The sequence below is a fragment of the Pyrgilauda ruficollis genome, unplaced genomic scaffold (genome assembly GCF_017590135.1).
Source record: "Pyrgilauda ruficollis isolate IOZ18807 unplaced genomic scaffold, ASM1759013v1 scaffold1, whole genome shotgun sequence".
Classification (NCBI taxonomy): domain Eukaryota; kingdom Metazoa; phylum Chordata; class Aves; order Passeriformes; family Passeridae; genus Pyrgilauda; species Pyrgilauda ruficollis.
The window spans coordinates 8,244,830-8,257,689 of record NW_024508100.1 but is presented as its reverse complement, the minus strand read 5'-3'; the positions used below and the strand labels follow the sequence as shown (position 1 = coordinate 8,257,689).

At 37.3% G+C, this 12,860-nt stretch overlaps 1 protein-coding gene across 1 annotated transcript in view; it reads right to left on the bottom strand.

Annotated features, from left to right (window-relative positions):
• The window catches only part of STX18 (syntaxin 18), a 61,280-nt gene that overhangs the window by 1,421 nt on the left and 46,999 nt on the right, over nucleotides 1-12,860 (bottom strand). The window contains exons 6-10 of the mRNA XM_041490245.1: nucleotides 10,492-10,607; nucleotides 5,901-5,989; nucleotides 2,731-2,789; nucleotides 1,894-1,963; nucleotides 1,214-1,294 (exon numbers count right to left, since the gene is read on the bottom strand). Of these exons, the coding sequence (XP_041346179.1) occupies nucleotides 1,214-1,294; nucleotides 1,894-1,963; nucleotides 2,731-2,789; nucleotides 5,901-5,989; nucleotides 10,492-10,607 (415 nt within the window). The remainder of the gene's footprint in view (nucleotides 1-1,213; nucleotides 1,295-1,893; nucleotides 1,964-2,730; nucleotides 2,790-5,900; nucleotides 5,990-10,491; nucleotides 10,608-12,860) is intronic.

The following is a 12,860-nucleotide window of genomic DNA, read 5'->3' as shown; positions in this document are numbered from 1 at the left end:
AACAGTGGTAACTCAGAATGCCTGTTTGTGGCATCACCCTTCCCTCCCACAAGAGAAACAGCAAAATTTGACCTTAATTTCAGGTGAATATAAGTCAGGTTGTCTGGTACCTCTTTAGATTTATCACACTGAAGTCACACTCAGAATCTTAATATTGCACAAATCAAACTCAGGAGCTATATCACAAAATACATGCTCCAACATTAAATTTCAAAAGTGAAATTCCTTGATTAAAACTAATCAGGCCTTCATCTTTCTAATAAATATCTGACTTGAAACAAATGAGAAAAACAACAAAACCAAACAACAAAGAAAAACAAAATCCCTGACACCTCTGGAGGTAACTCAGTCACTTATTTCAGTCTCAGAACCAGTATTTTTCTTGGCTACTCCTTTCCAAAACTGGGACCAGCAGGGGACGTGGTTTCTGCTCTCATTTTTTAGATTTACATAAGGAGTTTTTTAAATATGATACAAACATTAATGTGAGTAACAAAGTTTATTTTACCACCTTTCACAACTGTTTCTCAGGATGGTTTAGGAAACTTAGTTCTACCTAAAAATGTGAAAGGTGAAATAAAATATAGCTTCAGTTCTTGTCATGTTTGGTGCACTTTTCAGAAGAGCAGAGCAGTGGCTAACTCATCCTTGAGATACCTTTTCTGTGTGCTCTCAGGAGCGAGAAAGAAGTGAGCCATTTACTCAGTAGCCTAATTTAGGAACTCCATTTTCATTGAAATCTCAGTTCCCAAAATAAAACATCCTTTCCTTCTACTTAGTAGAAGTGGAAGAGGTTTGTTTACTGGGAGCATGCAAGAGGTGTTCAAAGTCTCTTCTGCTAACACTCAGCATTCTGTTTCAACCGTTTCAACACTGTCCTGTAATGGCAGTCTGCAATTTCTGCCCCCCCCACTTCTCTGTTTTAAAAAAACTTCACAGGTGCTTAAATGCAAGCCAGGTGGCCTTCATGTTTAAAAACTGCTGAGGCCAAGTAGATTTCTGCAGTCCTGCGTAGCTATTCGGATCATGCTTAGCAAGTGTGAACTATTGAGAAGCTCAGCTACCTTCAAGAGTTTTCCCAAACCCCTAGGTCCTGACACCCAACACTCACTGCACCCGCCCCATGGGCGACCTTGCATGTGCTGTTTAAAGCAACACCTGGAAAAAACTGAGTTATGAGAAATGAGTCTAAAACACAACTTCAAGATATTACCTCTCTTATGTCTTCATTGCCTTCTTTTATATTCTCTGTTGCACCCACAACTAATTGATGGATATTGTCAATATCAGTTTCCTGTTTAAAAAAAGAAATAAAATTGAGAAACAGCAATGAATGTTACAAAAAAAAAAAAAAAAAAAAAAAACACCACCAACAAAAAACCACTTCCAAGGACTTGGGGAACAAGCAGAACTCAGAAGTAAAATAAAATCTGGTATTACTAACATCTTTGTCTCATCCTCATTGATGCAGAGAGTAATACATTAAAGCTGTAATTTCTTTATTGGTGATTTTACAAACCTGAACGGAAACCACCAAGACCAGCAGGAAGTCTCCCATTTATCTAGAGTCAAACCTAACCTGTCTGATTTTTCCCAGCTCTTTTGGAAGAGGTGCCAACATTTCCAGGATGCTGTTATATAACATGTTTAACAGGACACCAGCTCTGAGGCAGAGCGATCATTCTAACACTTACCTCTCATTTTCCTGGTACACACTAGTAAGTAACACCAGTAAATATCTTGATTTTGAATTTGAAAAACAAAAGTATTTTCCTTCACTTTTGTATTGAAGATTCATTAATTTTATATTCACAAGTTGGCAATCAAGACCAAAATGCTCCAAAAAAAATCTTCAAGTTGTATTTACTCCTGTAGTATTAAATTAATACTAACCTGTTGCAAGACTTTCTCAGTGAATATCTCTTGTAATCTGGAGATTTCCACCACTTTTCCTTCAATTTGTCTTGGCAAAGAACAGAAATACTCCATTAGAAACTAGTGCAAACATGTCTTGCTGCTGCAGATTCAGACCCTCCAGCCCAGTAAGTGGCTGCTCAGGAGGCCACTGTTCTGTCAGTAGTTTGTGAGGCAGCAATAGCCTGGGACTGGGGCTTGGACAGTGCCTGGTTGGAAGACAACCAGCCCAGTGAGCCCTGGGAATGGCACCCCCAGAAATGCTCAGTGAGCAGCTTTCATTGCCAGGATTTTTCACCTGTCTCCCTTCTTTCATATAACAACATCCATGTTGGGCCTTAAGCAGTTGATTTTGACACACCCTTTTCATATGCTACTCTGGTGTGTGCAGTTCACCTCTGCATAGCACTGATACCCAGAAGTAAATTTCTAGCTTGAGTAGCCCTTTGGGTGTTCTGCACAGCTGGGGAGAGTGAATGGCACCACTGCCTGTCACTGCATGGGGTCAGCAATGGCACCTCCCCTACTGCCATCTGGATATCCAGCAGACAACAGGACAGAAATGGAAAATGAAATACTTTGAAACTTGGGTAAGGGAGAATGTAAGCCTTCCAAATGTAACCAGTGCTACTGTTCTTTACACTGTGGGACAGCACACGCTTCCTTTCCTGGGCACTGGGGATTTGTCCCAGCTCCTCCCACACCACTGGAGCAAGAACAGGAAGGTGTCCTGCAGCCAATGCCCTGCACATGGGGGCTGACTGGGGCATGGGATTGACATGGGGCCACCGTCTGTCAAGTGACAGAAAACTGTACCTGACTTCATCGAAGAGATTGTTCATTTCACCAACAAGTCTCTGGTTCTCCTGTTCAAACTGGAAAAAGGGGAGAAGGAAATTACATACAAAATTTGTAGGTTTAACTTCCCAGAAGTGAGTCTGAAATGACAGGGTAACAGTGTATCTCACAGAGAAAGGTTTAGTCTTCTGACATAGGCAATTTCTATCATAAAGAAAAAATTTTTATTTCTTTGAACATCCAGATTTCTTTAAACATCCAGATTTGGTTTTGCACTAGAGGCTCACTGCCTACCTCATTGGTAAAGAACAGCCTTCTCTCCTGGGTTAAAGGATTCCACAGAGTCTAAGAGGAAGGTTACTGGGCACTGCCACCTTCACTGTGGGGTAGAGGTCTCAGGGAAGGTGCCCAGCTCCATGAATTGAAGGGGATCAGAAAGCAACATACTGCACAGTTCCATTGATTTCCACTCTAAAGATCCAATGGTTTTGTCAAATGAAATAACACCAGTGTTGCAATACATTCAAGTGTCATTGTCACCGCTGTATGTAGTGACACTACCTAGAGAGCAGAGCATTTTTGAAAATATAATCACCTAAACTATATTTATTTTATATTTACTTCACAGCAGCAGATGCTGTGCTTCATCACTGCACTGCTTTGCATTCAGGACTACTGTATGTCTGGTTCTGGTGGTGTCACCTCACAACAAAGCCAAGGCACAGAGCAATGAAACAGAGCCATGAGATTTAGTGCTGTCATCGCCAGTTGGTCCTTGAGTGACTAAGTGGGGCCACCATGCTGCAATTGTTTTTTCTAGCTTTTGTAAGGATAGCTGTACAAATATTCAGCATTAGAAATCCCCTATTTTACTGCCTTAAAAAACAGATGGTAACTAATTGAGAAGACAAATTTTCAGTGAAGAAACAGTGAATGACTTTAATCCTTTACAAATAGCACAAATCCACTTGAGAAAGTATTCTTCAAAAACTCCCTTTGATATTTAAAACCTTCCACTGGCACAGATTGCCTTTTAAACTGCTAAATGATCTTTGCAACTTGAAATCATGGCTGATGGAGCACTTGCACAGACAGCAGTTAAGATATGCTAAAACAGGCAATTGAACAAAGGGTTTGAGCACTGAACACATCATACACCAGTGCGTCACAAAGGGATTTACATGATGGGAACATAAAACCAAGCGCTGGCAATCAGTATAGCTCAGTAATTTATGGCTTATTGAAGTAGCCTCTTTTATGACAGTGAAATATTCTGTTACCAAAGTATGGCATAAAGTGACAAACTGCTTAATATATGGCTAAAAAATCCAAGGCATAAAAGAAATAATCACCACTCCTTTTTTGTGATTCCATGAGAAAAGTCATTAGATGTGCTGTCTCTGAATTTAAGACAAAACCAACCAACCAAAAAAAGATAAAGTCAGAGAAAAGTAGATATTTTCATGACTCCAAACAGCAGAGATTTTTCCCACTCAATACAATCACAAGACATCTGCTCACAATAACTGTAAAAAAACATGAATATACCTGTATTTGGAGTAATAAATTGAAATGTATTGTGTAAATCATGCAGTAGGCCTGCAAATATTTTGAACAACATCAAGCTCTCTCCTGAGGGTAAAACAGTGATAGGAGGTGCTTTAGCAGTGATAGGGCTTTAATTCATTATTTTATCTACATGAAGGACCATGGAACCATGACTGAGGATTTCCTAAGTATGATATGGCACAAACCATCCCAATTTAAAGCCAACACAGCAGTTTACAGATTGCAAGCTATCCTCTTCATAAAATTGTTTAGGATAGAAAAGATCTTACAGATGAAGATAACCCAAGGCCACCACTACACCATGTCCCTAGGTGCCACATCTACATATCTTTGAAACACCAGCAGGGATGGTGACTCCACCACTTCCCTGAGCAGTCTGTTCCAAAGCTCAAAAACCCTTTCAGAGAGGAGATTTCTCCTATGATCCCAGGCCTACAAAACACAACCTGCATTGGCTTTCAGTCAGAAGGCCCTGTCAGAGCCATCATCCCCAACTCTCATTTCCCTTGTTTCACTGGAAGCTGACAGCAAGGGGCCTAACAGTATTGTGCCTAAAGAAAGGAAAATGAAAATATGTGAAGAGTTATCTTTTAAAAGAAAACAGAAAGCAGGAGTAAGCCTCTAGATTTTAGACTGGCACTCAAGAACAAAATGAGAGCATAGAGAGCAGCCTCTGAAGAACATTTTCTCTTTAAAAAGCCATACCATAATTGTGTGCAACTTAGTCATCTCTGACTGGAAGAATGATGTACACTGTGTCTGGGAACACCTCGAATCACTGCCAAGGAAGCTTCACAAAGTCATACTGCTGCAGCCCTCTGCCCTGTAAAGCTCATTGTTCTGATATCTGCACAGCTACTGACTGAAATCAGCTTTTCCTTCTTTATATAAACTCAAGGCAGTGTGTGCTAATGTAGAGAGGTTTTTTAAGAATTCTGAGCTATGTTTAAAATGATAAATTTTAGGAATATCAAAAAATCTGACAGGTTGTCAGCAATCATACCCATGTCAGAAATTTCATATTCAAATGTAAGCAGAATTGCATCAATCTATAAACATGCCGATAGCAGAGAAATGCAAAAATGTTAAAATTAATGAAATTCTGTTCCGACAGACACCTTGCAGCTATTCTTTCTAGGAAACCGATCTGATTTTGACAATAAAAAAATAAAAAGAAATAAAATGAAGTATAACTTCACAGTAATAGTTAAATAGTACAACTATTTAAGTTCTAGAAACTATCCAAGAAAAAAGGCAAACAATTTATTCTTTCAGAAGTTTCATAATGATTCTTCTGATGTTGCTTTGACTTCTATTGTTTACTGACTAAACAAAGTAATTTGTGATTGTAATGGTAAAAAACAATTTTAATTTCGATTGTTGAAAAATAGTTTTTACTAATTTCATGTCTCCATGTAAATGTTTTGTAGCATTTTTAAATATTAGCTACTACCAGAAGAACCAGGAAGTCACAAGCAAAAGGTGTATCTTTTTACATCATTATTCTGCATAAAATGTTAAAAGTTAATTTAGGTGAATCTGTACTTCTTTTTTTTTACCACATGTGAATACAACAGAAAATACAATAAAATGGACAATTAGACACAGGATAAACATACCATTTGTATTTCTTCAGGTGACAGCTCATCTTCACCTCTGCCATCCCCCCATAATCCAAGGTTACTTTGGGCATCGGGCAGATTCCTGTCTGTAAAAGAGCCACCAAACACTTGAGACACTGAATAGCACAGGGCACTGAATAGTAAAGTAAAAATAATTTTTCACCCATGTTAGACCAATCATGAAATTGTTGTATCTCCTTTGTCAGTTACTGAGACTCACCCTGTATTTACAGCACAAAATTACATCAATAACCTTTAATTTCTGAACGGGGCCAAAAGTCTTCCTGTAGGTTTAATTTTGTGAACTAAAGGGAGTTCCATTAACACACTGACCGAGAAGGATGTAAAACAACTCATCATGCACTAAGAGCTTTTAGGGCACAAAATACTATAGCAGTTGTCTTTTAACAGACAAAACCACACAATTTTCAAAATGACAGCCTATATGCAAAGTATTATCTTCCAGTAAGACTTGACAGAACCACCAGCTCCTCCTTTCACAAACTAAAGACAGAATCTCAAAGATGTTTTGAGCAAAACTCACAGATGAACTCGATTTTGTCATGCTGTTTAAACTTCCTATTACAGTGCAAATCCCACACCACACTGTGCAAGGGGTCTTCCAGCACATAACAGGAATCAGCTCCAAGGCCACAAATTAACCATAACACATCAAAGCTGCTGCATTCATTTCAGTAGTATTTTCCCTTTGATTAAAGCTATTCATCTGCATAAATCTTTGTATAACTCTGGCATAAAAGATCTTGAAGGGCTATTTCTGGGATATTCCCTTCTGGAAGATTTAATTTTAGGCTTAATTATATACTTCTGTCCTACAGAATCTACTGTTTCTGAAGCTATTCTAGCATGAATGTTTAAAAACCTTTTAAGACTGCAGGTTATAGAGGAAGAATGTTAGAAGAGAGAAAAGAAACTGTCCTACATGAATCTACTGTTTCTGAAGCTATTCTAGCATGAATGTTTAAAAACCTTTTAAGACTGCAGCCTTGAGAGAGAGCCTCTCTTCTCCCCACTGGCTATAACAATCTTAAAAAACCCAAGAGAGATCTGCACCACCCACAATGAATCAACCCTCAACCTGCTTTGAGGCTGCAAATAAGAACATGGGAAGATTTAGTTTTTCGTTTTTCATATATTTCAGACCTCCTATTTATTCCAGTCAATCTTTTAAGCATTTATGTATATTTTAATTTGTTTTGCTATAACTTCCTAGACATAATTTTTTTCAATTGCTTAGGCAGCACTAATGCATCATCATTCAGAGACTGACTTGTCTTGGGAAGCCTCTGAAAGGAGTAGTCTTATTTATAAACACATATATGAAAAGAAATACAAGGAGAAATTTTCCCTTTTATCCTCCATGATAGTATTTGTGCAAACTCTTGAAACCATCAATATTGTAAAAAAGCATTGTGTATGTCTCCTTTATAAACTTTTTTTCTGGCCTCCCAACAACCTAACCAGGATGCATAAACAATGACAATGTTACAAATGGGGGATGCAGATATGGAATATAATAAATTTATTTTAAAAACAACCCCAAACCAAAAAATAGATCAGTTCTTTCTTATAGTAGTAAAATATAAACCCAAAAATCTCATTAAAGATTGTTTAGAAAGCATCCAGCTGGTTTTTTCCATGGGGTATTATCAGTATTTCAAATCCATTTCACAGAATCACAAAACTTACTTGTTTAGGTAATCAATGCATTTACATTATATCAAAATGAAAATAAATTATTTACCGTATTCAAACCAAATAAGATAATTAGTTTATGGAGGGAAAAAAGAGAAAACCCAGAGGAACCAGTTAGTTTCAGGCCCTGCCAGCACTGTTAAAAAACAGCACCTGTATCCAATGTGATGGCTAATAAGCAAATATGGTAAGAGGTAAGCAAGAAACACGTATCTCCCCAGGGTCCCTCCTGTCACTGTGGTATGTTTTGGACTTTCTGCAGCTTTCATGGAGCTGACATTAATGCTTTTCTGCAATTCAGCCAGCAAAAGCCAAACTACATTTTTATTTCAGAAAGATAAGTAATCAACTCATGACAAAGATATAAAATGATCAAATGCTCTGAACCTTTTTCCACGCTGAAAGGAGACAGCTGCTAAGCTTGTGGACCAGTTCAAAAGCTACTCATTATTTACATTTATTTCCATGAACTAAATGTCAAATTTGTAATATGCAAATAAATACTGCCAGTATATAAAAGCATTCTCCAGAGAGACTATTTTCCTACCATGAGGCATGTCCACTAAAATTCTAATGTAAACAGGTGCTTTGCCTCAAAACAAAGGTAATCACATTTTGCTTTGGTTTCTGCCAAAAAACCAGAAAAACCCAAGTTGTGCTTCAGCACATTAAGTAGCACATTCAGCTGTTGATCATAGTGTTCAAACAAAGGACAGAACCACAAGCTGCTCTCAAAAGTATCTTTACAGATGAGATTTAACCCAAGGGACCTAGGCATGCTGCTGATGGCTAATTCATAAAAACAAATTATCACCATTCTCTAAACCCCAACATCCTGAAGATGAAAGAGCTGATTTCAAAATGATTTCAAGAGCTGATTTCTCTGGCTTCCAAAAATTTGAAAAGTTACTTGAAAAAAAAAAAAAAGTATAAACCAAAGGCTGTAAGATTTAAACTGAGCATCTTCTTTCCTAGTCATCTTGTTCATGTTATTTTCACACTTTGACAGCCACCTACCAGCAAAGTCACAAGGCTGATTCCTATAAGCAGCAGCAACCAGCACTTACCCTTATATGAGGAATCACAGGCTGTGTGCATTTGCATATTGTTCCAGACAGATTTATTTTGATACACAAGTTCCATAGTTTTCTCAAAGTCTAGTCAGCAACCCCTCATAAGTACTGCAGCAGCACCACTTGTGTGGCAGGACCCCTACTTTCTCTTAAAAATTAAAGCAAAAACTCATGAAAGTGATTACTGGAGAACTCAAAATTAATGTGCAATAAAATAGCTGCATTTCTATTTACTGCAGTGGTTTGCTGTGTCCCAGGCAACCAAGAAACAGTATTTTCCATGGTGTGGCACAGATTTTTGGAGCTAAAAATTGTAATGACACTATATGGTGGGAGAATGCAGGGACATTTGGTAATAAGGAAAGAGCACAGGGCAATGAAGATGCTACTATGCTGCTGCTCCTCCAGTGGCACCAGCTCACAGCTGCAAAACACTGATAACAGGTTAAGGTGAAACTCATCTGTGTGCCTGTGTGCTGCATCACTTATGACACACTATAAAAAGGTAAGCACTAGAAACGGCACATCATCAAAACCTGTGCCTCTTACGATAAATTCAGTGTTAGAGGAGGAAAAAAGGCACACTGATAGGGCTGCAGAAGTACAAACTGGTTAGGAAGATAAGCAAAGCCATTATCAGAAAATGAAGTTGTTCAGACACTGTGAGGTAATTCAGTGTTAGAGACTTCATCCAGAAGTGAAGCACCCACTTCACATGAATCCACCTTCTGTATGGCCCTGGAGTCACCTAACAGAGGAACTTTACTCTTCATAAAATCACTAAAGAAACAACAACTGTTTATCAGAATAATACGGCCAACCATTGCATTTGTTCTATCCCGACAAAATATTATCATAACGTAATGTAATTAGAATGAAAAAAATTCCTGCTGTAAATCACAGCGTACCTTGGTCTCCTATAGACAAAGACTGGGAGACCTCAAGCCAGGGAAAGCAATTTGAGAATCACTGAAACAACATTTCTCTTTAGGTATGAAACCTGATATTACCTGCATAGTGGTAGTACTCCAAAAGGCACTTAGGTCCAAAGCTCAGCCAGCATCCACATCCCAGGACAGGCTGAAATGGCTAAGAGAATTGAAATGGCTTCTATCCATTGCCTACTTCTCTATCCTGAGAAGCAGGCAACCAGGAATGAGAACCAATGCTCACAAATCCCACCAAGATCTGCACAATCTGAAATGACCCCAAGGTCAGAGATACTGCTTTGGACTTCTGGCTATCTCCTGCCCCCTGTAAGATGAGACTAAATTCTCCCAGCAGGGCAACTTAATGCTGTCAAGAAGAAAGCCCCAAAACTACTGGATCTGACCAGCCAATAACCTCCTCTGTGTGAGCATGTTCCACCTTTGAGTTCCTACTGTAGGAGTCTCCAACTCAAGGTCTCTGTGCTTAAAAACTACAGAATGTTCCAAGAGAGTCGTCGACCTACTTTCTAATTCCTTGCATTCAGTGAAAGGAATATGGAAAAATTAGACAAATTTCAGAAGACATTATATTGATAAAAATAAATGAAAAGGAAAGAGTACATAAAGAGGTTATTAAGAGGATGAAGAATTCAGTAAAGCATACGATTTCTTTAGCTGGCATGTCAAAAAGTTTAAGACTTTGCTTCCTCAGTCTCACAGTATGTTTCACAGAAGCCTGATCAGCTCAAGCAAGATGAAAATGGAAAACATGCCAGTCATAGCAATTGGCCCTTCTGAAGTGAAGGAAGTACTATAACCAGACAGGTCTTACCAGAAAAAATAAAATGTAAAACTACATTTTATTCCTACCTTTGCTTTCCTCAGCAGAAAGTTTTTCTTCAGAATCCTCTAAAGGACTCTGTGAAGATTTTTCAGTGGAAAGAGATGATTTGGACACATTGCTCTGCTCAGGTTCAAGTTTGGACCTAGAAGTACAAGAGCCAATGATTTTACAGATGTATTTTTCTAAAATGAGAAAAAACACAGATTACACAGATTACTTTCAATACTTTAACTCTTGTGAAGTTCACATTAAAGATTTTCCAGTAGAGATACAAAATGTACTTAGCAACTGTCACTGAAATATTGCTACAAAGGCAAAGAAATAGTGAATAGTATTCCTGGACAAAATGCACCACAGGCTCAGAGTTGAGAATATTGAAGGCTACAGCATAAAAATACCAACACTTCATTAAACTTGCTTTCAAAAATCCAGTGTAATAATTTTTTTTAAGCCAACATTTAGGTCATATGAAAAATTTTTAGTAGCAACGGCCAAGCACTACTTCTTTATTTTTTTCAAATAACAGTGACAATCTTGCTTTATATTTTCATTTATCATAAAGGATATACAATATAATTAGCTTTCATATACTACTTCTAAGTCCCTATTAGGTAATTTTAATACAAAGACAATGCAAAACATGAGAAGCTTACTCAGTGATTATATATTAAGTACTTGTCAAGTATGTTTCAGCATGGCATCAAAAAATTAGTGGTAGTGTATTTTTTCCAGTAAACGTCTGTGGCTTATTGTTGTCTACAATGAATTCTGAAACTGCTACATAGCAAGCAGTTAAATGTTTAGTAATGCTGTTGAAGAAGGTAAAGAAGCAAAAACCAAAGGGTGGAATCACCTGCTGTGCCAGGTGATTCCACCCTACCCTTTATCACTTCCTACCCTCTCAAATATAATCAACAGTTAATCTCCTTATGATGTGCAATTGTCCCCTGTGCCTAACAGAAGGTGTTGCTTTTTGTGTTCCTTCTTTGCATTGTGTCTAAATTCTAACCCATAATTAGAAAATTCTGTGAAAACCAGAATATAATGCAATTGTCATCACCCAGTGATTGCTATTTAACAGTAGCAGGGAACCTTTTTTAGTGCTAAAACCCCTGCAAGTACTGGGCTTTTGGTAATTTTACAGAGACAAATTCTTCTCTCATCTCCTCCCTCTCAAATTTGCCTAATAATAAGAAAAAAAAACTTATCTACGTATCTGTGCAGTTCAAATAATAGTTTTAATACTAATAAAACACCAATTCCCCAGGTAACAAAAATATCAGCTTGATTTGAATAACTGCACACATAATTTCCTAAATCTTCTAATGGAAAAAGAAGTTTAAAACTGAAATTAAATATAATCTTGAATACTAATAAACATTAAAATGGAAAATCACAACCAAGTACCTTTATAGAAAGAAATGTTTGTGTTTCTATTTCTCATCTTTTCTTTCTGTGAAACTAGTCCAAACCAGCAGAACTTTTAAATGTAAATATGTGAGTGAATACATAAAGGCAACCTCTGTAAGAAAATTGTAACACTCAGGCAATTTGTTGAAGAGCTTAGGATAGTTATCAATATAGAAGGAAACATGATGAAAGTTTCTATGGCAAACCTTTCAGTATTGTCTGATATGCACATATTTTAAATTGACTAAACTGCAGGAAAGAAGAGCTGCTCTAGGATTAATTTATTTCTAAAGAAACATATTCCTTTATTGTTTGTGGTCCTTATTAGGCACGGTATAGGAATACAGGAAACTTTCAATTTAAAATGAACAAAGTGTCTGGGATGCACTGTTTAAAGGATGCCTAGTTCTTTTAAGAGAGGGTACATGTTCTTATCACATAAAGCATCTACTGAAATCCTCAGGGAAGTTACAAATCAATTATACTATTTTTCTTTAAGTCATAATAAAGATTGGGTTATGCCCTGTGATTTATTTGAATTGAATTTTAATTTAGATGACAACTTAGCCATTACATCACAACTGCAATGCATACAGACTACACCTGGTCAACATCTGTTTTCTAGTTCTTGCATCCGTAAAGAGAGGCATAGAGGGACCCTCCAATAAAAAGAATGTATCTTTTGGGTTAATTCTTAATGCCTTATTGCTTCTTAGTTAAGTGGTACTCTAACTGCTAAAATAATGCATCAAACTGAGGTTTTTTCTCTGTTTATTCATCTGAGAAATCCTGGAAATTTCACATGGAAAGAGTAATGTAAGAGTACTAAGAGAAGAGCTGATATTCATTAGCTACTGCTTCGACTGCAGGAACAATGCTCTCTTTGAAGCTCATTCACATGAAGAATACTGATAAGATTCTGTATTTTTACACATTAAAAATATCAGTTTGTTTCTGTATGGGTTTTTTTCTGGAAAGTTATGGG